Source organism: Leptonychotes weddellii, chromosome 6, assembly GCF_054177405.1.
Source record: "Leptonychotes weddellii isolate Sample4059 chromosome 6, ASM5417740v2, whole genome shotgun sequence".
Classification (NCBI taxonomy): Eukaryota; Metazoa; Chordata; class Mammalia; order Carnivora; family Phocidae; genus Leptonychotes; species Leptonychotes weddellii.
This window is the reverse complement of record NC_138374.1, coordinates 48614161-48640152: the sequence shown is the minus strand read 5'-3', so window position 1 is coordinate 48640152 and position 25992 is coordinate 48614161. Positions and strand designations below refer to the sequence as shown.

The 25992-nt window shown below is 38.3% G+C and overlaps 1 protein-coding gene across 4 annotated transcripts in view; it reads right to left on the bottom strand.

The window, feature by feature from the left end:
• Positions 1 to 25992, bottom strand: part of MICU1 (mitochondrial calcium uptake 1) — a 224209-nt gene that overhangs the window by 165911 nt on the left and 32306 nt on the right. For all 4 annotated transcript variants that reach the window (XM_081822958.1, XM_081822955.1, XM_081822956.1 and 1 more), the window contains one exon: positions 14813 to 14974. In XM_081822958.1, coding sequence (XP_081679084.1) covers positions 14813 to 14973 — 161 coding nt within the window. In that variant the 5' untranslated portion in view covers position 14974. The remainder of the gene's footprint in view (positions 1 to 14812; positions 14975 to 25992) is intronic.

Here is a 25992-nt window from a genome sequence, read left to right as displayed (position 1 = left end):
AAAGACAATTATCATATGATCTCACTGATATGAGGAATTTGAGAAACAAGACAGAGGATCATAGGGGAAGGGAGGGAAAAATGAAACAAGACGAAACCAGAGAGGGAGACAAACCATCAGAGACTCTTAATCTCAGGAAACAAACTGAGGGTTGCTGGAGTGGAGGGGGGTGGGAGAGATGGGGTAGCTGGGTGATGGACACTGGGGAGGGTATGTGCTACGGTGAGCACTGTGAATTGTGTAAGACTGATGAATCACAGACCTGCACCCCTGAAATAAATATTATATGTTAATCAAAAATAAAGAAATAAATAAAAAGAAACTAACTCACTGTAGATTTCCCCACCTGGTTCAAAAGCAATCTTTTGACCATAGCTCAAATTTCCTTTCAATCTTGACCCCAACTCATCAAGGCTGGATCATTTCCCTGTTTTATTTCCCTCTGAAGAGTTTGTGGAACCAAATGATAAGGGGCTGGTAAAATAGAGACCTAAGGTATTTATTCACAAAGAAAGGAGACAGCATTCATTCATTTCTTCATTCAAATGCTGTAGGAGCTCCACTAGTTGCTAAGGTAAGTATAAATAAGACTATCTCTGTCCTCAAGAGAGTCACAGTAAATAGGGAAAACAGATAAGTCAAATGATAAAGAACACATAAGGACAGAGAATAGGGTCAGGAAAAGCCTCCTGGAAAGGGTGACTCATAACCTGATTTCTCAAAAACCTAATGTTCTAGAAAAGAAAATCTACAGACATTCAATATCATCTGGTATAACAGAAACACTCCTAACCACACTGTTTTATTCAGTTCAATTAATTAAACAGCATTCATAATTTCTTCTAAAAAACTTACAGGTTGATATCCCTGATAATCTGAATGCTGCTCATGTGTAGTAGGTAGGTTACACCCTATTACATCCTTGCAACTTTTACCACCTTAGGAGTTGCACACTTCCAAGAGTGGTAATGATATAATAATACAGTGATTTAAACATTATCAAACTGATGACATATAATGATGTACAGAAAGAAGACTTCTGTGTTCAACTACAATGGAGTAACTACACAAGACTCGCCTTCTCAGAGTAAGGAAAAATACAGAAAGTTTAACAAAATATATAACACATTTTCAGATACTGAACAATAGACAGCAACTCTCTGAAAAAATTAGGCCTATAACTGTCCTGAAGTTCTATTTGGAGACATTTTCCAGACATTTTCCAGATCAGGAGCAGGATCCCAAGCAATATAGAGTGACCATCCTAAGTTGAGAAGACAGAGATCACAGTTTGGAGAGGCTGAGGTGGCAGGAATTGGTGGGGAAGAGGACCGGAGAGGAGGAAGTTACAAAAAGACAAAGTTCCATGAACCTAATGGGATCTCCCTTAAGTTAATATTAAGTAGTACAGGGCGCCTGAGTGGCTCAGTTGGTTAAGCGACTGCCTTCAGCTCAGGTCATGATCCCGGGGTACTGGGATCGAGTCCCACATCGGGCTCCTGGCTCAGCGGGGAGCCTGCTTCTCCCTCTGACCTTCTCCCCTCTCATGCTGTTTCTCTCCTGCTCACTCTCTAATAAATAAATATATAAATAAAAATATATTAAGTAGTACATTCTTATGATTAAAGTATCCAATGTTGGGCAAAGAACAATTACCAAAGAGCTATTGGCCAAATAATTTCCGGAACTCACAAGCAGGAAATGTTCAAGCTGTGAAAAATCATTGAACACTCAAGGCATTTAGCAAACACAACAGACGGGCCATGTCTTATTAGTAGGGCTAAATTAGCCCTAGAGCAAAGGATACTCTATCTAAAGCATGCTGACAAAACAAAAACAAAACACCTTAAAAACAAGCTCTGGATGATCAGATTCTTCAATAACTGCCTGCCAATACAAAAATCAGTATACTTTTTTTTTTTTAAAGATTTTATTTATTTATTTGAGAGAGAGAATGAGATAGAGAGAGCATGAGAGGGGGAGGGTCAGAGGGAGAAGCAGACTCCCTGCCGAGCAGGGAGCCCGATGCGGGACTCGATCCCAGGACTCCAGGATCATGACCTGAGCCGAAGGCAGTCGCTTAACCAACTGAGCCACCCAGGCGCCCAAAAAATCAATATACTTTTAAAGGAAAACAAAAAAACCCAGACCCTCAAAAATGTTAACATAGACAATGAAAAATATCTAATAAAGTAATTATTAGATGTCAGCAAGGTGGCAGAATAGGATGTCACAGGCTTTGTCCACCACAGAAACACTGATTTAACAACAATGTACAGATCAAAATACCTTTATGAGATTCCCCAAATATAGTTAAGAAGTTGCAGTACACCAGGAAAGACACAATGCCAAAAACAGATACAATGAAATGGGTAAGAAGAACAATTTCATTTTACCCATGTCAGCCCCTCCCCCCCAGCAGGCACAGCTCAGCATCTCCTACAGGGAGGAATGAGAATGGAAGGGTGTTCAACATTCTACTATTCAGAGGGCTGCTCCAGGGACTGGCTTCTGTTCACCTCACTTGGAGTGCTGACGGAAGGTGGCATAGTTTGCATTCCTGAGGGTGGATAAGAAAAAAGAAAAGTGGGAGGTGGTTTGTGGCGTTGGCACAGCTTGGCACAATTAGGAAAAGATGCAAAACATGTCTTCTCCCTCAGGAGGGAGGGCAAGAAGTGGAAGGTGTGTCTGGTGTTTTAGTTTTTCAGAAGGCTGCCTGAAAGACTGGTATGTGCCTCACCTGACTTGAGGTGGGAATGGGAAGGTGGCATACTTTGCCTGCCCAGAAGCTGATGAGAAGAGACAGTAGGTGGCTTGCGCTAGAGAACTTGCAGTGCTGCAGATAAACACCAGAGGGAACAAGAGATGAAAAGCTCTTGAAACAGAAATCGGCAAGCTTCTGCAATTGAGAAACTGCCTACACAGACCCGGAGAAGCTGTAACCTCTCCCAAAAAAGCTTCAGAGGCACCAGAATCTGTAACTGGGCTGATTCTGAGGGTCTTCCTCTGTATGAAGCCAGTCTATAAAGACTGGGATATGTGGCTGATTCTTCAAAAATGTGACTGTTAACATAAAGTTGCAAGATATATCAAGAAAGAGAAATGTGGCCCAAACAGAACAAAATAATCTCCAGAAACGGATCCTAAAGAAATAGAAATATTTATTACTTGAAAAAAGAATTCAAAATACCCATCATAAAGATGCTCTATAAGCTCAAAAAAGCACTGCATTAAAAAAATTACTACCAATAGAGATTTTTTTAAAAAAAGCAAATTCTGGAGCTGATGAGTGCAATTACAGAGCTGAAAAATTCACTAGGGTGGCTCAAAAGCAGACTTGATGAAGCAGAATATAAACTCAAAGGTAAATTCAAAGATAGATCATTTGACATTATCCAGTCAGAGGAACAAAACACAAAAGAAAAAGCCTAAGGGACTTATGGAAAACCACTACATGCCTGAAGGAGAAGGAAGAGAAAGAAAGGGGTAAAAAGTTCATTTAAAGAAAATATGGCAAAAAACTTGAAAACTCAAATTTGGGGAAGTTAATGGACATCAAGACTGAAGAAGTTCAAGAGACTTCTGAGAGGAGGAACCCAAAGAAATCCACACTAAGACACATTATAATCAAATTGCCAAAAGTCAAAGACTAAGGGAGAATTTTTAAAGCAGCAGGAGAAAAGTGACTCATCATGTACAAGGGGAACCCATAAAACTATAAGACCTTGTAGGCCATAAAGAAATAGGATGAAATATGGAAAGTGCTGAAAGAAAAAATTGCCAACCAAACATACTATATTTGGTAAAACTGTCCTTTAGAAATGAAGGAGAAAGAAAGATGTTCCCAGATAAACAATGCTGAAGAAGTTCACACCACTAAACCTGCATTACCAAAAAAAAAAAAAAAAAAGAAAGCTAAAGGGAGTCCTTCAAATTAAAATAAACTATACTGCAACATGAAAGCAGATAAAGTATAAAGCTCACTGGTGAAGGCAAATATATACACAAATACGGAATACAGTTGTCCTATAATGATGATGTGTCGATCTCTTTAAATTCTGTAACAGAAGATCAAAGATCAAATATTAAAAAAACCCACCTTCGGGCGCCTGGGTGGCTCAGTCGTTAAGCGTGTGCCTTCAGCTCAGGTCATGATCCCGGGGTCCTGGGATCGAGCCCCGCATCGGGCTCCCTGCTCAGCGGGAAGCCTGCTTCTCCCTCTCCCACTCCCCCTGCTTGTGTTCCCTCTCTCACTGTGTCTCTCTCTGTCAAATAAATAAAATCTTTAAAAAATAAAATTAAATAAAAAATAAAATTAAAAAAAATAAAAAAACCCACCTTAACTAAAAAACATGTTAATGGATACACAATATAAAAGATGTAACTTGTGATATCAGTACCAAAAAAAGTGAGAAAGGAAGGAATAAAGTACAGAATATTTGTATGTGACTGAAGTTATCTTGTTTTGTACTTTTAAAAATAACACATTTTGGGGGCGCCTAGGTGGTTCAGTTGGTTTAGCGTCTGCCTTCAGTTCAGGTCATGATCCTGGGGTCCTGGTCCCCACATCAGGCTCCCTGCTCAGGGAGGAGTCTGTTCTCCCCTACCCTCTGCCTTTCCCCCTGCTCGTGCTCACTCACTCTCTCAAATAATTAAAATCTTAAAAAAAAAAAAAAACACACATTTTTTTAGTTTATCCTTACTTTTTATACTGGCCATCAACTAGAAGAGTCCACAAATTAGTAAGGTCTTTTCCAGAAGATCTTTGCAAGCTTTGCAGACTCATTTCTATAATTATGATTATAATTGGTTTCTTTACCCTTACCTGAAAGTATATTTTACATAAAAGTGTATTTTCAAAGCAGTTTTTTGAGATATAACTGATGATAACATTTTATAAGTTTAAGGTGTACAATGTATTAATTTGATACACTTATGTGTATCAATCTGACTGCCACCATTGCAGTAGCTAAAACCTCTATTACATCACACAATTATCACATTTTTTGAGTGAGAACATTTAAAATCTATCTAGTCTCTTAGCAATTTTCAAGTATACAATACTGTATTATTAACTATAATCACAATGCTGTGCATTGGACCCGAGAACATATTTATATTCTGACTGCAGTTTGTACTCTGACCAACAACTCCCCAGTTCCCCAACCACCAGGCTCTGGTAATCACCATTTTAATGCCCGTTTCTATGACTTCAAGTTTTTGAGATTTCACATATAAGGGATACCATACAGTTTATCTTTCTGTGTCTGATTTATCTCAGTAGCAGAATGCCCTCCAGGCCCATCAATGTAGATGCAAATGGCAGGACTTCCTTCTTTCCATGGCTGAATAATATTTATGAGTTGTGTGTGTATGTGTGTGCATACAGCACATCACCTTTATGCATTCATCTGTTGAAGGACACTTACGTCATCTCCATATCTTGGCTATTGTGAATAATGCTGAATTAAATATGGGAATGCAGATATCAACTTCAAGATCCTGTTCTCATTTCCTTGGGATATGTATCCAAGAAGTAGGAATGGTGGGTAATATTTCCTGAAAAACCTCAATGTTGTTTTCCATAGTGGTTGCATCAGTTTACATTCCCATCAATAGTGCACAAGGATTCCTAGTTCTCCACATCTATACCAATTGTTCGGCCTTATCATTTTGAGAATAACCATTCTAATAGCTATGAAGTGATATCTCTTTGTGGTTTTGATTTGCATTTCCCTGATGATTAGTGATGTTGAGCACCTTTTCATGCACCTGTTGGCCATCTGGATGTCTTCTTTGGAAAAATGTCTATTCAGGTCCTCTATTTTTTAATCAGATCATCTGTTTTTTTACATTTAACTTAATGTACTCCCACTTCCTGATTTTGCTTTGGTTGCTTGTCCTTTTGTTACCCAAAAAATAGTTCCCAAACCAATGTCATTCATACAACTTCTGAGTTGTATGAATTATTTATATATTTTGGATATTAAGCTCTTAACTGACATATGGTATGTAAATATTTTCTCCCATTCCATAAGTTGCCCTTTTGTTTTGTTCACTGTTTCCTTTGCTGTGCACAAGCTTTTTAACTTAATGTAGTCCCACTTGCTGATTTTGCTTTTGTTGCTTGTCCTTTTGTTATCCAAAAAACAGTTCCAAGACCAATGTCAAGGAGCTTTTCCCCTAAGTTTTATTTTCTTTTTTTCCCCCACTAAGTTTTCTTCTAGGAGTTTGCAGTTTGGGGTCTTATGTTAAAGTATTTAATTCATCTGAATTATTTTTTATAAATGGGGTAAGATAGAGGTTGAATTTCCTTCTTCTGCAGTGGTTACCCAGTTTTCCCAATACTATTTATTGAAGAGACTATCATTTTCCCATTGAGAATTCTTGGCTCCCTGTCAAATATTAATTGACCACATATGCAGGAGTTTATTTCTGGGATCTCTAGTCTATTCTATTGGCCTATGTGTGTTTTTATGCCAGTATCACACTGTTTTCATTAATATAGCTCTGTCATACAGTTTGAAATCAGGACGTACGATTTGCTCCCTTCAGCTTTGCTCTTCTTTCTCAGGACTGCTTTAGCTATTCATGGTCTTTTGTGTTCTATACATATTTTAGGACTTTCCCCCCTATTTCTGTAAAAAATGCATTGGAATTCTGATAGGGATTACAATAAATGTGTAAATTGCTTTGAGTAGTATGGACATTTTAACAATATTAACTTTTCAATCCATTAACACACAGTGTCTTCCCATTTATTTGTATCTTCTTCAATTTTGTTCATCAATATGTTATGGTGCTCAGTGTATGTGTCTTTCACTTACTGGGTAAATTTATTAATAGGTATTTTATTCTTTTTGATGCAACTATAAATGGAATTGTTTTATTTCTTTTCCAGATTGTTCACTGTTAGTGTACAGAAATGCAATAAATTTTTGTATATTCAGTTTGTAACTTTACTGAATTTATTAGTTTTAATAGTTACTTTGGTGGAGTGTTTAGGGTTTCTATTTATAATAAGTCATGTGCAAATAGAAAGTTTTACTTCTTCCTCTCTGATTTTGATGCCTTTTATTTCTTTTTCTTGCCTAAGTGCTCTGGTTAGGACTTCCAATACTATGTTGAATAAGAGTGGCAAGGGTGAGCATTCTTGTGTTTTTCCTCATCTTAGAGGGAAAGCTTTCAGTTTTCTACCACTGAGTATGATATTACATATGGGATTGTCATATATGGTTTTTATTATATTGGAGTATATTCCCTCTATACCCATAGGATATAGAGAAATTGGAACTCCTATGCACTGTTAGAGGGAAAGTAAAATGGTGCAGCTGCTATGGAAAAAAAGTATAAAGATTCCTCAAAAATTTAAAAAGAGGACTATTATGAGATCCAACAATACCACTTCTGGGCATGTAGCCCCAAAAAGTGAAAGCAGGAACTTGAACAAATACTTATACAGCAGCATTATTCACAATAGCTAAAAGGTAGTAGGAACTCAGATGTCCATCAACAGATGAACTGATAAACAAAACATGGTATCCACAGTGCTATGGCTTGAATATGTCCCCCCAAAATTCATATGTTAAAAACCTAACACCCAAGGTGACGGTATCAGAAAGTGGTGCCTTTAGGAGGTGATTAGGTCATGAGGGCTCTATCCTCATGGGATTAGTGCGCTTATTTAAAAAAAAAAAAAGGCTAAGCTTCCCTGCACCCTTCTGCCATGAAGAGTTACAGTGGCAAGAAAGCCATTAGTAAGCTGATGCTTACCACACACTGAATCTGCCAACGCCGTGATTTTGGACTTCTAAGCCTCCAGAACTATAAGAAATGTTTGTTTATAAGCTCCTCAGTTTGTGGTATTTCTGTTACAACAGTCCAGATGGACTACACGCATACAATGGAATATTATTCAGCCTTTAAAAAAGGAAATTCTGACATATGCTACAATATGGATGAAACTTGAGGACATTACACTAAATATGCAAAATATAAAAGGACAAATACTGTATGATTCCAGTTATATGAGGTACATATTGGCCTGTAATTTTCTTTTTCTGTAGGGTCTTTTGTTTTGCTATCAGGGAAGTGATGGCCTCATAGAATAAATTCGGAAGTGTTCCTTCCTCTTCAATTTTTGGAATAGTTTGAGAAGGACCGGTATTAACTCTTCTTTGAATGTTCTGTAGAATTCACCTGTGATGCCATCTGGTCCTAGACTTTGGTTTCTTGGGAGGTTTTATTATTACTATAATTAGTGATTCAATTTCAATTACCAGTAATCGTTCTTTCAGATTTTCTATTTTTTCCTGATTCAGTCTTGGAATAATTTTTGTTTCTAAGAATTTATCTAGTATTTCCTCTAGGTTGTCCAAGTTGTTGGCATGTAATTTTTCATAGTAGTTTCTTGTAATATTTTGTATTTCCATGGTGTCAGCAGTAACTTCTTTCATTCGATGTTAAGTCCTCTCTTTTTCTTAATGAGTCTGCCTAAAGGTTTATCAATTTCATTTTTCTTTTTGAAGAACAACCTCTTATTTTCATTGATCTTTTCTATTGTTTTTTAGTCTCTATTTTGTTTATTTCTGCTCTGATTTTCATTATTTCCTTCCTCTACCAGTTTTGGACTTTGTTCTCCTTTTCTAGTTCTTTTATGTATAACGTTAGATTTGTTTGACATTTTTCTTGTTCCTTGGTATAGGCCTGTATCACTATAAACCTCTCAAAACTGTTTTTGCTGCATCCCAAAGATTTTGGAATGCTGTCTTTCCATTTTCATTTATCTTGAGGTATTTTTAAATTTCCTCTTTGATTTCTTCATTGATGCATTTGTTGTTTAGTAGCATGCTGTAGGCTCCACGTGTTTGTGTTTTTTCCATTTTTATTTTCTTGTAATTGATTTCTAGTTTCATATTGTTGTGATTGGAAAAGATGCTTAATGTGATTTCAATCTTAAATTATTGAGACTTGCTTTGTGTCCTAACATGTGATCTATTCTGGAAAATGTTCCATGTGCACTTGGAAAGAATGTACATTCTGCTGTTTTGGGATGGAATGTTCTGTATATACCTATTTAGTCCATCTGGTCTAATGTGTTGCTCAAAACCACTGTTCCCTTACTGATTTTATCTAGAGAGTCTCTGCAGTGATGTATGTGTGGTGTTAAAGTCCTGTGTTGGATGCACAGGTATTTGCAACCTTTATAACCTCTTGTTGGATTGATCCGGTTATCATTATCTAATGCCCTTCCTTGTCTTTTATTACAATCTTTGTTTTAAAGTCTATTTTGTCTAAGTATTGCTACCCTGGCTTTTCTTTTTCCACTTTCATTTGCACAGAACACCTTTTTCCAACCTTTACTTTCAATTTGTATGTGTCTTTAGATCTGAAGTGAGACTCCTCTAGGCAGCATATAGATGAATCCATTCAATCCCCCTATGTCTTTGTTTTTAAAGATTTTATTTATTTGACAGAGAGAGACACAGTGAGAGAGGGAACACAAGCAGGGGGAGTGGGAGAGGGAGAAGCAGGCTTCCTGCCGAGCAAGGAGCCCGATGCGGGGCTCGATCCCAGGACCCTGGGATCATGACCTGAGCCGAAGGCAGACGCTTAACAACTGAGCCACCCAGGTGCCCCCCCCCACCATGTCTTTTGATTGGAGCATTTAACCCATTTACATGTAAAGTAATTATTGATAGGTACACACTTACTGCGATTCTGTTTTCCGGGTGCTTTTGTGGTTCTTCTCTTGCTCTCTTCCCTTGTGATTTGATGACTTTCTTTAGTGTGATGCTTGGATTCTTTTTATTTTTTGTGTATCTATCATAGGTTTTTGGGTTGTGGTTACATTATTATGAGGTTCATATATATAGCAGTCTATTTTAAGTTGCTGGTTGTTTAAGGTCCAATACATTCTAAAAGCCCTCCCAACAACAGGCAGCCTATGTAGGCTGCAGGCACCCTTTTATCGTGACTGGGCTGCAACTGCTGTGGTTGCACTGGTGGATGAGGCTGACTCCAGCCTAGCAGGCTTAGAGGCCAGGCTGCAGCGGCTGTGGGTGTCTAGTAGGTGGGGTCAGCACCTGGTGTGGCTATCTGCAAGGCCTGGCTGCAACTGTTACGGGTGTGCTCATGGGCAGGGCTGACCCCCCAGCTCTCCCAAGGAGTCGCTTTGGAGGGACACCGGTCCTCACTGAGACTGCCTATCAGGTGAGGCAAAGGAGGAGCTGCCTTGGAGGAGTACCTGCCATGACAGGTCGGTCCACAGGGAAACGCCAGGGCAGGGTAAGCAGTGCCAGCAATGTAAATGGAGTGTCAGAACCAGCACCTTCACTGGGCCAGCTAGGCTGAAGGAAGGCAAAAGACATGGTAGCTGCTAGCAGTTCCATTCCTGGAAAAAGTTCCTACAGAACCCTGCCCTTCTGGCACAAGCCCTACAATTAGTAAATAAACCCTCATATATGGCCTAGGTGCTTTTGAAACTGCTTCTAATATGCTGGATCTCAGAGTGAGTGAGACTGGCGATGGGCCTTTTAAGAACAGTTTTGGTTTCCTATGGCCTTCCACCTCTCCTAGAGTTAAGCCCTGCTGATTTTCAAAGCCAGACAAAATGGAGGCTTGTCTTTCCAGTGCAGGGGTGGTGCAGGGAGTGCCCAATGCAGGGCTTGAATCCCTTGCTCCTCAGGAAGGACCTCCACACCTGTTATATGCCTTCTGTTTGTGAGTCACTGGCAAGTCCTTTTCAAACTGTTTGAAAAGTTTGTTTCTGTTTGTTGCTGTTTTTTTTCTGGGTCTCAGGGCAAGCGAGACTGCACATGAGCCCTCTGAGAAGGGTATCTCAGTTTCCTATAGAATTTTCTGGATGTCAAACCCATTGGTTTTGCAAGACAAATACTCTCAGGCTTGTCTCTTCAGTGCAGATTCCAGGTACCAGGGTGCCCAATGTGGGGCACCAACTCCTCCCTCCTTTGGGAGAAGCACTGCCTGGTGAAATTCCCTCTCTATTGAAATGTTGTCACTCAGGGGGTGGGGTTTTTTGTAGGACTGTGTCTCTCTCTGCTTCTCCTACCCATCTTGATGTGGTCCTTATATTCTCTGTTGTGGAGAGCAGTTCCTATAGTTTTCAGATCTTTTGCAGAGGGAAATTATCCATATGTAGCCACAGATTTGGTATGTTTAAGGAAGTGCGTAAGTTCAGGATTTTCCTATGCTGCCATCTTTTCAGATCCTCCAATTAACGATATTTTCTAAAATATTTTCTAAATGGTACTTCTATTTTTTTTTTTTTTAATTTTAAGTAATCTCTACACCCAATGTGGGGCTAGAACTCACAACCCTGAGATCAAGAGTCACATGCTTGGCACACCTGGGTGGCTCAGTCGGTTACAGGTACTAGAATAGTCAAATTCATAAAGTGAGAAAGCAGAATATCCATGGATAGGGGGAGAAGTGACTGAGGGGTTACTGTTTAATGGGTCCAGAGTTTCAGTTTGAGATGATGAAAAAATTCTAGAGATGAATGTGGTGATGGTCACACAACACTGTGAATGTAGTTAATGTTAATAACTTAAAAAATGGTTAAAATGGTAAATCTGATACTACATATACCTTACCACAATAAAAAAAAAAAAGAATACTAGAATATAATGAGGATACCATGCTGAAAAAAACCAAAACAAAACAAAATCAAAACTGAAGACAATAGAATGACAGCCTTAAAGTGCCAGAAAGAAAACAGTCAACCTAGAATTCTATATCCAGTGAAAATATCCTTCAAAAGTGAAGGCAAAATAAAGACATTTCCAGACAAAAGCTGATAGAATCTATCTCCAGCAGATAAGAACCCCTAGTGAAGGAATTACTTAAGGCTGTAGAAGAATGGTATTAGATAGATTATATAGCCAGTTTAAACCCACATACTCAGACTTCAAACCTTCAATCCTTACCACTATATCTCAGTATCTTTCTTGAGACTGAGGAAGTAAAAAAAAAAAGTAAAATGACAAATGGTCCTTCTCTAACAGTATTGTAATATGGTTTCTGAGGATCATACTTAATTTATGTTAATGGATTTAGGTAGTATATCTGGTCTATACACATACCTAATTATATATCCCAGAACATACTCACTTTGAAGGCAAACATTCCAAATTGTATTCTTTGTTATTTACCTATATGATTCAAAACTACATTATTGTATTATATTATTTTTTGTTCAGGAACAGGGGTTGGGGATGGAAAAAAATTTTTTTTTCTTTACTTCTATATTAGTTTTTGGATCATATTCTTTGTAATTTAAATTTATGAATTTTAAAGTTTTAAAATTTAAAGTTCATAAATTTAAAAATTTTTAAGTTTAATATTATATCCTGCCCCCTTTCAAAAAGAGCTTTAAATCTCGCTTCTTAGGAAAACATTTTATTTCTGCTCATTTCACAATTTTTTAAAAGAGGATGGAAAAAAGATTTAAAATTAAATGGCAAACTCTATGCCTGCATTCTCTGACAAGATAATTCACAACCATTTTAGAGAGTTTTTGCTATTGATCTTGAGTTTTATTTATTTTTTATTTCAAAACTTGAGAATAATTATAGTTATCTCATTATAACTTCTTAAATGGCACAGCAAAGGCACAAACCTAACAATCTTTGAGCACTAAAATCTTGGCACTTGGTATATTTATGATTTTGAAACATTCATGAAATTAGAATCTGTGATAAAAGCATATGCATTAGAAGAAGCCTCATATTGGGAACATACTGTCAATATGTAGATTTTCTGCTTTTGGATGTTTTGGGGTTTAAAAATTACAACAAACATAGGAATGTTTCCTTTATATAACACTCCTAATTATCTTCTTATTCTTTTCCTGGGAGTAATATTACATAAAAACTTCATAAATTAATAAAAGTAAAATAACCTAAACTTGTTCATCAGCATTTACTGAGTAGTATAAACAAAGTGACTCAGAGAAAGAGTTTACTACTCTTCTTAAACATTCAAATCATCAAACAACTTCTCAATTTCTTCAGGTACCGCTGTTGTCATCTTTGATTTCAGACTAAGCCAAAGACAATGCTAAATGCACCTGCATGGGGTCCTCTAATTCTGTTGTAGGAAAGCATCCCTGAAGAAATTACTAAGCATTTACTATTTATCACAGTGAAAGGACAAAGGGTGCATTTCCTATTCCTCCTTTCCTTCTTTTGCCTATCTTCCTCCTTCTGTCTGTGTCCCACAGTCTATATCTTTCTGTCTCTCTTCCTGTCCATTTTACCTGGAAATTTTTCTAAACTCACGCACTCCTTTCTAAGATTCCAGTACCCCCATCATCATCTCAAACTAGTATTAGTGTCAGTAGCTTCTTCCCATTCCAGTTTATTCTTCTGTTGTCGCTGTATTAATCTCTCCTCAAACTTGTCTGTGATCAGTCTCTTGCTTCAAAACCTCTTAACTCATCATTGCCTAGAGATTAAAATTGCAACTTCTTGGCATGGCATATAGGATCTTTTATATCACAACTCCAACTTTTCTTGGAAACCCAGTCTTTTCTGCTAGTACTCTATCTCCTTTCTTCACTTCTCATCTTCATATTATATCCAATAATAATAGTTAACATTTATTGATAGCTTACTATGTGCCGAGTACTTTTTCCATAAATGATTTTTATTTACAAAGTTAAGTGCCAGGCACTTTTTAAAGCATTTAACATATAATAACTTGGGACACCTGGCTGGCTCAGTTGGTAGAATGTGCAATTCTTGATCTCAGAATCGTGAAATGAAGAGCCCACTTTAAAATTAAATAAAGCAAAATGCTTTTTTTAAAAAACCCCGGGGCGCCTGGGTGGCTCAGATGGTTAAGCATCTGCCATCAGCTCAGGTCGTGATCCCAGGGTCCTGGGATCGAGCCCCGCATCAGGCTCCCTGCTTGGGGGGGAGCCTGCTTCTCCCTCTCCTTCTACTGCTCCCCCTGCTTGTGCTTTCTCGTGCTGTCAAAAAATAAATAAAATCTTTAAAAAATAAAAATAAATAAATAAAAATTGAAAACCCAATAACTCATTTAATCTTCGTAACTACCCTCTGAGATAGGTGTTATCATTATCCCCATTTTACTGTTTATTGACAGAAAGTAGATCAGTGGTTGCTTAGGGTTGGCAGGGATGGATAAAGCAGGATATAACTGCTAAATGGCACGGAGTTTCTTTATGGAGTGATGGAAATTTTTGGAAACAGATAGTGGCGATGGCTGCACAACTTTGTAAATATACTGAAAACCAGTGAATTGTACATGCTAAATTGGTAAATTATTAAATTTATTCACTTACTATTATATATTATTTATTTATTTAAATAGCTCAGCAGAGGAGACAGGCAGACCTTGAAGCAGAATATTTCCTATTTGTTGCTTTGACACAATAGCTGAATTCTTTTTTTTTTTTTAAAGATTTTATTTATTTATTTGCGAGAGAGAGAATGAGAGACAGAGAGCATGAGAGGGAGGAGGGTCAGAGGGAGAAGCAGACTCCCTGCTGAGCAGGGAGCCCGATGCGGGACTCGATCCCGGGACCCCAGGATCATGACCTGAGCCGAAGGCAGTCGCTCAACCAACTGAGCCACCCAGGCGCCCCACAATAGCTGAATTCTTTGAAACATCTTATCTCATAGGCACATACTATCAATGCCAAATGATTTGGGCAAGAAATTTTGGTACAAAGTTAAGCCAGAAATCAATGTAATCCTTTGAGATAACAGAGACAACTGGAAAAATGAAAGCACATGCAGCAAGAGGATCCTCAGCTAACACTCGCCTCTTCCACAGGAGACCGGTACTTGCAGTTACTGCAGATGCTCCCAGGAAAGCCACCATCATTAGTCGTCGCCTCATCTGGGTGGGCTGTGATCCTCCATGGTAACATCGAGAGCCCACAGCCAGTTCTGCCAGTGCAGAAAGGGAGTTAAGACGAAACATTCTGTGGATAAAAAGTAAAAATGTTACTCCTAACTAGTTGTAGCAAAAATGATGATGAAATGATGATGATGACAGTATCAACGTCACCAACAAACATTACGGACTTACTCAATGGCAGACACTAAACACTTTGCAATACCATATAGTATCCAATTTAATCCTCAGAACAACTGTATGAAAAAAATACTACTTATAAACCTGATATATCAAAGTACAATTAGAAGACAAAAAACACAACATGATAACTTGAACAGGAAAAGTTTAAGTAAAGCATTATTAATTATAACAGGGGTAAAATACTAAGGGTTAAAGAGATAACAGATGCAGGGAGCAGCTACTATTTCAAAGGCTGATGCAGAACAATAGGAGAGGAATAAATATGTAACGGGGCCACTCTCAACAGGGCTGAGATACAGGCCCGTGGTGAGGACACGGCCATGGATATCTGAGAAATTTACTAAAGTGCCAGGCCATCAGAAGTCACTATAAAGTCATCTAGTAGGAGAATTCAACATTCCAGTGGAACTCAGGAAAGTATCCATGGGGAGATGTCGGAGTATGGAACTCCCTGGGAAACTGCATTTGGGAGTACTGCTGCTAAAACTACCTACGGGTTGAGAGTCCCAGGGTGTCCCACACACTGCTGGCCACTGTGTGCTACAGTGCATACAAGAATCAGGAAGACAAACTTCTTCCTTCTTTAGTCTCCCTCTAGCCCTTCTACTGACAAACCTTAACAAAAGGTGGCAAGAGAGAAATTTCCAGTATCACAAAAAGGACATTGAAGGAGGAATTTAGAATTGCAAAGCAACAGATTTATAAGTGGCACAAACCATTTTGAAGATGTGGGAACTGAGACACAGTGACTTGCTCTAGAGTATGCAGCTAGAAGTAGATCCAGAATCTAAAATAAATGGACTAACATGAGAACCCAGGTTCTGGACAGGTTCTAGGACACTTTGCTGCCCCCCCTACCTTGTGATGATACTGTTTTTGTTAAAGTAATTTAAGTTTTAATTAAGTAATTTAAGTTTTAATTAAATCTTTTTCATTCCCAGGTCCTTGGAAGGCCTCCTACCCACTAAATTCTTTAGTTTCATACTTATAACTTCACCTGTTCCTCTCATTGTTTAACTCAGAAATATCTGTATTAGGTCATACTATCGTTCAAAAAACATTCACTCTCCCATCCCCCATCCCATAGGCAAATACAATTTTCCACACTCTTTATTTTGGATATGTATCTTGCCATTGACCTTGCTTTGACCAACAGAATGTGGGCCAGTTCCACAAAGCACTTTTAAGAAGTATTGCTGTTAGCCTTCTTGTGCTCCTACACTCTATGAAGAGAAGATCATGTCCAGGATAGACATGATCCTTCAACCTGGGTTCAATAACGAACATATCTCAGGCTGGAGCCAGGCACTGTGAAGATCAGCTGAGCCAGCTGAGCACAACCAACCTACAGAATGCTAGTGAGAAATAAATGTTTATGATTATAAGCCACTAAAATCGGGGGTTGTTTACTGCCACAGCAAAAGCTAACTAATTCAGCATATAAGAGAATTACTGGGAAGTTCTCATTCAACAAAAATGTTTTGTTTTGTTTTTAAATATTTTATTTATTTATTTGACAAAGAGAGAGACAGCTAGAGAGGGAACACAAGCGAGGGGAGTGGGAGAGGGAGAAGCAGGCTTCCCACTGAGCAGGGAGCCCGATGCAGGGCTCGATCATGACCTGAGCCGAAGGCAGACGCTTAACGACTGAGCCACCCAGGCGCCCCTCAACAAAAATGTTCTAAGTTCATACTATTCAGCCCTATGTAAGACCTAAAAAGCCAAAAAGAATTTTACATTCTAATTAGCCAAGATATACATGAAACATTTTCAAATGATACGTTTCTAAGCTGGTATCCTGAAGAAGTATAAAAATATTAGGGTATAGATATTAGAGAATTAAAAAAATGTTTAAACACCAGGGTAAGACTAGGTCAGCAAAGGCTTTTGTTTAGTTCTGAGACTCAGAATGGTATAAAATTTTGATCAACTCAAAGAAATTTCATGGACACCCCAAATGACAGGATCAGTTCTGGCACCTCTATAAAGAGAATTGATAGAAAATGATTTTTTCCTCTAGCCAGTATCTTGAGGCCAGAGTATAGTCTTCATTCTTTTATTCCAGCAGGCAGACTGAATGAGAAAGGGGCATTTCCTCCTGGTTATACGACTTTTTATAGTGGCAATTCATTCAAATCACATAAAGTATTCATTTTCCTCCCCTTTGATTGTCTCCAAGCACAGTTCACTGCTTCCTAATTTAAATTATCTTGGACTTTATACATATCTTCCATGGCAATTAATACATTTGTTCATATGTAAGTCTGCCTTCCCCACTTGGCCTTGCCAAAATTATTTTTTTCCTCATCATAAACATATGGTCTAGTATGGGGCCTGTTACATTACAGGTGTTTAAAACATTTAACTACATAATGTACTTTCACATGAAAGTAAAGGTACAAATCACACAGGTACTAGCTCCTAACATTTAAATATACTTCTAAGACCCAATATACTAAGAAAAGTATGTCTTTTCCCACTTGGGTTCAAATCAAGTTAGATTACTTAGCTGTCTCTTAAGATCATGGAGCCAGTTACTAACTCTTCTCTGGGACCTATACCTATAATCTCTTAAGTAAACCTTTGCCCTAGCCCTCTTCATTCAACCTAGGCCCAATTTCAAAGTTGGAGCTAAATCCTGCTCTTATGGACAAAGTGGGAAAATAATTATTTTTCTCTCCTGCTTCCTATGACCTAAGCTGCAGCAACACAATTCTTATACCCTTCTCCAGCCCCAGAAATCACTCATTTGGAAATTAGGTAGCTGTAGAGTTTTAATGGTTAATACTTTTATTTATTTATTTATTTATTTATTTAAAGAGTTCATTTATTTGACAGAGAGAGACACAGCAAGAGAGGGAACACAAGCAGAAGGCAGAGGGAGAGGAAGAAGCAGACTCCCCGCTGAGCAGGGAGCCCGATGTGGGGCTCCATCCCAGGATCCCGGGATCATGATGTGAGCCGAAGGCAGACGCTTAACCACTGAGCCACCCAGGTGCCCCTAATACTTTTTTTAAAAAATATTTTATTTATTTGACAGAGAGAGAGGGAGAGAGCACAAGCAGGGGGAGCAGCAGGCAGAGGGAGAGGGAGAAGCAGGCTTCCTGCTGAGCAGGGAGTCAGACACGGGGCTCGATCCCAGTACCCTGGGATCATGACCTGAGCTGAAGGCAGATCCTTAACCGACTGAGCCACCCAGGCACCACAATAAATACTTTTAATATACCTCAGAGCCATTAGAAAAATACAGGATGGAAAAATTCAGCTATCAATACGGAAAGTTTAAGCATTGCTACAAAAGAAATTAGTGTTGGGGCGCCTGGGTGGCTCAGTCGTTAAGCGTCTGCCTTCAGCTCAGGTCATGATCCTAGAGTCCTGGGATCGCGCACTGCATCAGGCTCCCTGCTCCGCGGGAAGCCTGCTTCTCCCTCTCCTACTCCCTCTGCTTGTGTTCCCTCTCTCGCTGTGTCTCTCTCTGTCAAATAAACAAAATCTTTAAAAAAAAAAAAGAAAGAAATTAGTGTCAATGAAGTATTAACTTGTATAAAGCAAAGGTGAGGAGGGTGTGTAAAAGTGAAGAAGATATGGAACAGTATAGAAAAAGCATTGTGAAAAAACTTTTTAAAAAAATTTATTTATTTGACAAAGAGAGAGAGCACAAGCAGGGGGAGAAGCAGGCTCCCCACAGAGCAAGGAGCCCGATCTGAAACTCAATCCCAGGACCCTAGGATCACGACCTGAGCTGAAGGCAGATGCTTAATCAACTGAGCCACCCAGACATCCTGTGAAAAACCATTTTTTACTCTCCACCTCCCCCAAACTCTTAGGTTTATGTTAATTTGTCCAAAACAAAGACACATTTCAATTTTAAGCCCAATCTAAGCTTCACACATTTTACAGTTACTTTGCTTTATTTTATAGCAATACCAGCAGTCAAAATCTTAACATATAACATAAAACTTCATTTAAAATGTTTCTGTTTGGGGTGTCTGGGTGGCTCAGATGGTTGAGCATCTGCCTTTGGCTCCGGTCATGATCCCAGGGTCCTGGGATTGAGCCCCACATCCGGCTCCTGGCTCAGTGGGGAGCCTGCTTCTCCCTCTGCCTCTCCCCCTGCTCGTGTTCTCTCTCTCTATCTCTGTGTCTCGAATGAATAAATAAAATCTTTAAAAAAAAATAAAAATGTTTCTGTTTAAACAATTCTTATTATAAGGTTAATCCAGTAAGATGATATTAATTAATATTTGATTATTCACTTGGGACTCTGTAAGCCTAAACCCCCACAGAACGTAAACCTTAATCTTTATCATCAAACCAAAGTATAAAGTGTTAGATTAACTTCTGCTATGATGTATATATGATTTAAAGACAACGGGGCATCTGAAGACAATGGCAGATGCTTACGTCCCAGTCTCACAATATTTTCTCCACAAACAATATAGAACAATAACAAGGAAAAAAAATAGCTATATGAAAACCATGTCCTCTGCCTAACTTGAAGACAGTCTAAACTTAAAAATACACTAAGTAAAAAAAGAAAAAGAACCAAATCTTGGTGTGTGATCTCATGTGCCTCCCCCATCCCTTTCCTGCCTCAAGGCTTTGTGGTGAAAAAAGTAGACTGAGAATACATGTCAGGAATAATGAAGAAGGGAAACTAGGAATAGGGCCTAAGGTTGATCTGAAAACACAATGGGTGATCTAAGTCCACACTAAATCTAAAAATGTTTTTTTAATCATTTTATTTTTATCATTGTAGGTGTACTCTTCATTCCCATCCTCTATTTCCCCCATACCCCCACCCACCACTCCTCTGGTAACCATCAGTTTGTTCCCTATAGTTAAGAGTCTGTTTTTTTAGTTTCTCTTTTTCCGTTGCTTCTTTATTTCTTAAATTCCACATGAGTAAAATCATATGGTATTTGTCTTTCTCTGACTGACTTAGTTCGCTAGCTCCATCCATGTCATTGCAAATAACATGGCAAGATTTCATTCTTTTTATGGCTGAGTAATATTTCATTGTACCCATATACCACATTGTCTTTATCCCTCCATCCATCAATGGACATTTGGGCTGTTTCCATATCTTGGCTATTCTAAATAATGCTGCTACAAGTATAGGGGTGTGGGGCGCCTGGGTGGCTCAGTGGGTTAAACGTCTGCCTTCGGCTCAGGTTGTGATCCCAGGGTCCTGGGTTTGAGCCCCACATCGGGCTCTCTGCTGGGTAGGGAGCCTGCTGCTCCCCCTGCATGTGCTCTCTCTCTCTCCCTCTTTCTCTCTGTCAAATAAATAAAATCTTTAAGAAAAAAAAAGTACAGGGGCGCATGTATCACTTTGAATTAGTGGGTTTTTTTATTTGGGCGGTAAATACCCACTAGTATGACTATTGGATTGTAGGGTAGTTCTATTTTTACTATTCTGAGGAACCTCCATACCGTTTTCCACAGTCTCTGTACCAGTTTGCATTCCACCAACAGTGCAAGAAGCTCCTTTTTCTTTACATCCTCACCAATACTTTTGTTTTTGATTTTAGCCATTCTCACAGGTATAAGGTGATATCTCACTGTAGTTTTGATTTGATTTCCCTGATGATGAGTGATGTTGACCATCTTTTTCATGTATCTCTGGCCATCTGTATGTCTTCTTTGGAGAAATGTCTATTCATGCCTTCTGCCCATTTTTAAATTGGATTATTTGGTTTTTGGGTGTTGAGTTGTATCAGTTCTTTATATATTTTGGATGCTAACCCTTTTTTATTTTTTTATTTTTTAAAGATTTTATTTATTTATTTGAGAGAGAACACATGAGAGGGGGGAGGGTCAGAGGGAAAGCAGACTCCCTGCCGAGCAGGGAGCCCGATGTGGGACTCGATCCAGGGACTCCAGGATCATGACCTGAGCCGAAGGCAGTCGCTCAACCAACTGAGCCACCCAGGCGCCCTAACCCTTTTTTAGATATGTCATTTGAAAATATCTTCTCTCATTCAGTAGGTTGCCTTGTAATTTTATGGACTGTTTCCTTTGCCATACAGAAAAAAATTTTTTGATGTAGTCCCAATAGTTTATTTTTGCTTTTATTGCCCTTGCTGCAGGAGACATAGCTAGAAAAATGTTGCTATGGCCAATATCAGAGAGATTACTGCCTGTACTCTCTTTAAGGATTTTTATGGTTTCAGGTCTCACATTTAGGTCTTTAGTCTATTTGAGAATTTTGTGTAGAGTAAAACAAAGTTTTCCAGTTTCATTCTTTTGCATATGGCTGTCCAACTATCCCAACACCAGTTGTTGAAGAGACTATCTTTTTCCCATTGTATATTCATTCCTCGTTTGTTGAAGATTAATTGACCATATAATTGTGGTTTTATTTCTGGGTTTTCTGTTCTATTCCATTGATCTATGTGTCTATTTTTTATGCCAGTAGCATACTGTCTTAATTACTACTGCTTTATAACATAACTTGAAATCTGGAATTGTGGTACCTCCAATTTTGTTTTTCTTTTTCAAGATTACTTTGGCTATTCGAGGTCTTTTGTGGTTCTGTACAAATTTTAGGATTGTTTGTTCTAGTTCTGTGAAAAATGCTGTTGGTACATTGATAGGGACTGCATTAAATCTGCAGACTGCTTTAGTATAGACATTGCAATGCTTTTTCTTCCAACCCATGAGCATGGAATGTCTTCCCATTTCTTTGAATCATACTCAGTTTCTTTCATCAGTGTTTATAGTTTTCAGAGTACAGGTTTTCCACTTCTTGCGTTAAGTTTATTCCTATGTATTTTATTGTTTTTGGTGCAAATGTAAATAGGATTTTTTCCTTACCATCACTTCTGCTCTGTCATTATTAGTGTATAGGTTTGCAACAGATTTCTGTACACTGATTTTGTATCCTGTGACTTTACTGAATTCCTTTATCAGCTCTAGTTTTGGTTTTTGTTTTTATTTTTTGTGGAGTCTAAGGTTTTCTCTATATAGTATCATGTCATCTGCAAATAGTGAAAGTTTTACTTCTTCCTTACCAATTTGGTTGCTGTTTATTTCTTTATGTTGTCTAATTGCTGTGGCTAGTATTTCTAGCACTATGTTGAATAAAAGTGGTGGGAGTGGACATCCTTGTCTTATTCCTGACCGTAGGGGAAAAGCTCTGTTTTTCACCTCCATGTATAAGTTGGCTGTGGGATTTTCATACAGAGAAGTATTCCTTCTAGACCTACTCTGCAGAGGATATTATCATGAATGGATGTTGTACTTTGTCAAATGTTTTTATGCATCTATTGAGATGATCATATGGTTTTTATCCTTTCCCTTCTTGATGGGACGTATCATGTTGATTGTTTTGTGAATATTATTTTTTAAGATTTTATTTACTTGTGAGAGACAGAAAGAGAGAGCGAGCAAGCAAGCACAAGCAGGGGGAATGGCAGGTAGAGCAGGCTGAGGGAGAAGCAGGCTCTCGATACTGAGCAAGGAGCCCAATGTGAGACTCGATCCCAGAACCCCAGGATCATGACCTGAGCCAAAGGCAGACACTTAACCAACTGAGCCACCCAGGCGTCCCTGTTTGGGAATATTAAACCATCCTTGCATCCCAGGAATAAATCCTAAAAATCCTTTTTAAAAAAAGATCTGTCGGGCACCTGGGTGGCTCAGTTGGTTGGGAGAATGCCTTCAGCTCAGGTCATGATCCCTAAGTCCTGGGATCGAGTCCCATATCGGGCTCCTGGCTCAGCGGGGAGCCTGCTTCTCCCTCTGACCCTCTCCCCTCTCATGCTGTTTCCCTCTCTCTCTCTCAAATAAATGAATAAATAAAATCAGAAAGAAAAGAAAGGAAAAGAAAGAAAAGAAAGGAAAAGAAAGAAAAGAAAGAAAGAAAGGAAGGAAGAAAGAAAGCAAGCAAGCAAGCAAGCAAGCTGTCTAGGGGTTCCTGGGTAGCTCAGTTGGTTGAGCGTCCGACTCATGATTTTGGTTCAAGTCATGATCTTGGGGTCCTGGTATTGAGCCCTGTGTCGGGCTCTGCGGTTAGCGGGGAGGAGTCTGCTTGAGATTCTCTCCCTCTCCCTCTGCCCCTTCCCTGCTCACTCTCTCTAAATAAATAAATGTTAAAAAAAAAAAAAAAGGATCTGAGAAGGACTTAAAATTAAAAGTATATGTGATTTGGAAAGCCTTCCTTCAAAACTTGCAAATTCTAAAGAACACCTAAGCAACATAATCAGTAGAGTATATCTTACAGATAATATCAAACAATACACTGGTAATACAGAATACACCTTTTTCTCAAGTGCCCCAAGGATCATTAATAAAAACAGATTAATATTAGGTCACATAAAAGTAGAAGTATTACCCCAAAAAACCTTTCTAAAAACAATAAAACTAGAAATTAATAAAAATAACAAAAAGGTCCTACCAGCTAAAAATAGAAATAAAACAACTATTAACAACACTTGGGTAAAAAAAGAAATATAAACTGAAATTAAAAATTTACATTAAGTGGAATGTAAACTGGGGCAGCCACTATGGAAAACTGTATGGAAGTTTCTCAAAAAATGAAAAACACAACTATCGTATGATTCAGCATTCTTTATCCATTCATCCACTGATGGACACACATTATTTCCACCCCTTGGCTATTGTAAATAATGTTGCAAGAACATGGGGGTACATATATCTTTTCAAATTGGTGTTTCCATTTTCTTCAGATAAATACCCAGAAGTAGAATTGCTGGATCATATGGTAGTTCTATTTTTAATTTTTTGAGGAACCTTCCTACTGTATCCCATAGTGATTGCATAGTTTACATTTCTACCAACAGTATATGAGCATTCCCTTTCCTCTGCATCTTCACCAGTACTTGTTATTTCTTGTCTATTTTTTTTTTTTTAAGATTTTATTTATTTGAGAGAGAGAGAGAGCTCGTGCAAGCAGGGGGAAGGGGTAGGGCAAAAGGGAGAAAAGAGTTGTAAGCAGATTCTGCACTGAGTGCACAGCTCAATGTGGGGCTTGATCTCACAACCCTAAGATCACAACCTGAGCCAAAACCAAGAGTAGGACTCTTAACCAACTGTTCGACACAGGCACCCCTCTTGTCTTTCTGATAATAGCCCCTCTAACAGGTGTGAGGTGATACCTCACTGTGGTTTTGATTTGTAATTCCCTAACGACTAATGATATTGAACATCTTTTTCATGTACCCGTTGGCCATCTGTATGTCTTGTTTGGGAAAATGTCTATTCAGATCCTCTGCCCATTTTTTAATACGGTTGTTTATTGCTATTAAGTTTTATGAGTTCTTCATATATTTTGGATTGTAATCTCTTATTAGATATACAATTTGCAAAAATTTTCTCCCCTTCAGTAGGTTGCCTTTTCATTTTGCTGATGGTTTCCTTTGCTGTGCAGAAGCTTTTCAGTTTGTTGTCCCACTTGTTTATTTTTGCTTTTGTTGTCTTTAGACTCAGACCCAAAAAATCATCACCAAGACTGACATCAAGGAGTTTATCACCTATATTTTCTTCTAGGAGTTTTGATTTCAGGCCTTACATTCAACTCTTTATCCATTTTGTGTTAATTTTTGTGTTTGGTAGAAGATAGTGGTCCAGTTTCATTCTTTTGTATGTGGCAGTCCAGTTTTTCCAACACTGTTTATTGAAGAGATTATCCTTTCCCCATTGTATATTCTTGGCTCCTTTGTCATAAATGAACTGATCATATATGTGTGGGTTTATTTCTAAGCTCTCTATTCTGTTCCTTGATCTTTGTGTCTATGTGTCTGTTTTTATGCCAATACCAAGCTGTTTTGATTACTCCAGCTTTGTAACATAGTTTGAAATCAGGCAGTGTGATGCCTCCAGCTTTATTCTTCTTTCTCAAGACTGTTTTGGCTATTTGGGGTCTTTTTGATTCCATACAAATTTCAGGTTTCTAGTTCTGTGAAAAATGCCATTGGAATTTTGCTAAGGTTTACACTGATTCAGTACATTGCTTTGGGTAGTATGGACATTTTAATAGTAATATTAATTCTTCCAATCCATTAGCATGCAGTATCTTTCCATTTATTTATATCTTCAATTTCTCTCATCAATGACTTAACAATTTTCTGTGTACAGGTCTTTCAACTTTTGGTTAAATGTATTCCTAAGTTTTTATTCTTTTTGATGCAATTATAAATGGGATTATTTTATTTCTCTTTCTGATAGTTCATTATCAGTGTATAGACACACAACAGGTTTTTGTATACTGACTTTATATCATGCAACTTTACTGAATCCATGTAATAATTCTAATAGTTTTTTGGTGTGGTGTTTAGGGTTTTCTATATATAATATCATGTCATTTGCAAATAGTACAGTTTTACTTCTTCCTTTCCAATCTGGATGCCTTTTATTTCTCTTTCTTGCCCAACTGCTCTGGCTAGGACTTTCAGTACTATGTCGGAAACAAAAATGGCAAGAGTGGGAATCCTTGTCTTATTCCTCTTCTTAGAGAAAAGATTTCCAGCTTTTCACCATTCCCTACGATGTTAGCTGTGGGCCTATCATACATGGCTGTATGTTGAGGTACATCCCTCTCATTTTGTTGAAAATATGAGCACTCTTCTTAGAGTTTAAATTCTGTGTCTCTCCATGTGTCAAATCCAAGAAGAGAGAGATTATCTAGGGACATGGATCATGACAGTCATTCCAATTTTATAAGACCATATACACTTAGGATAAAAACAGTATTTAGAGGAATAATGTCAAGATGATTAGCAGAAATACAGGCAGAATCTGGAAAACGACTAATCACTTCTTCCACACTTCTCACCACTATGATCACAAAACCAAAGTCCATGTTCCTGATGTAGGAGGCATGAAATTCTTTGCTACCTTTAACTATACCCATGGAGGATCACACAGGTCTAGTCAAGC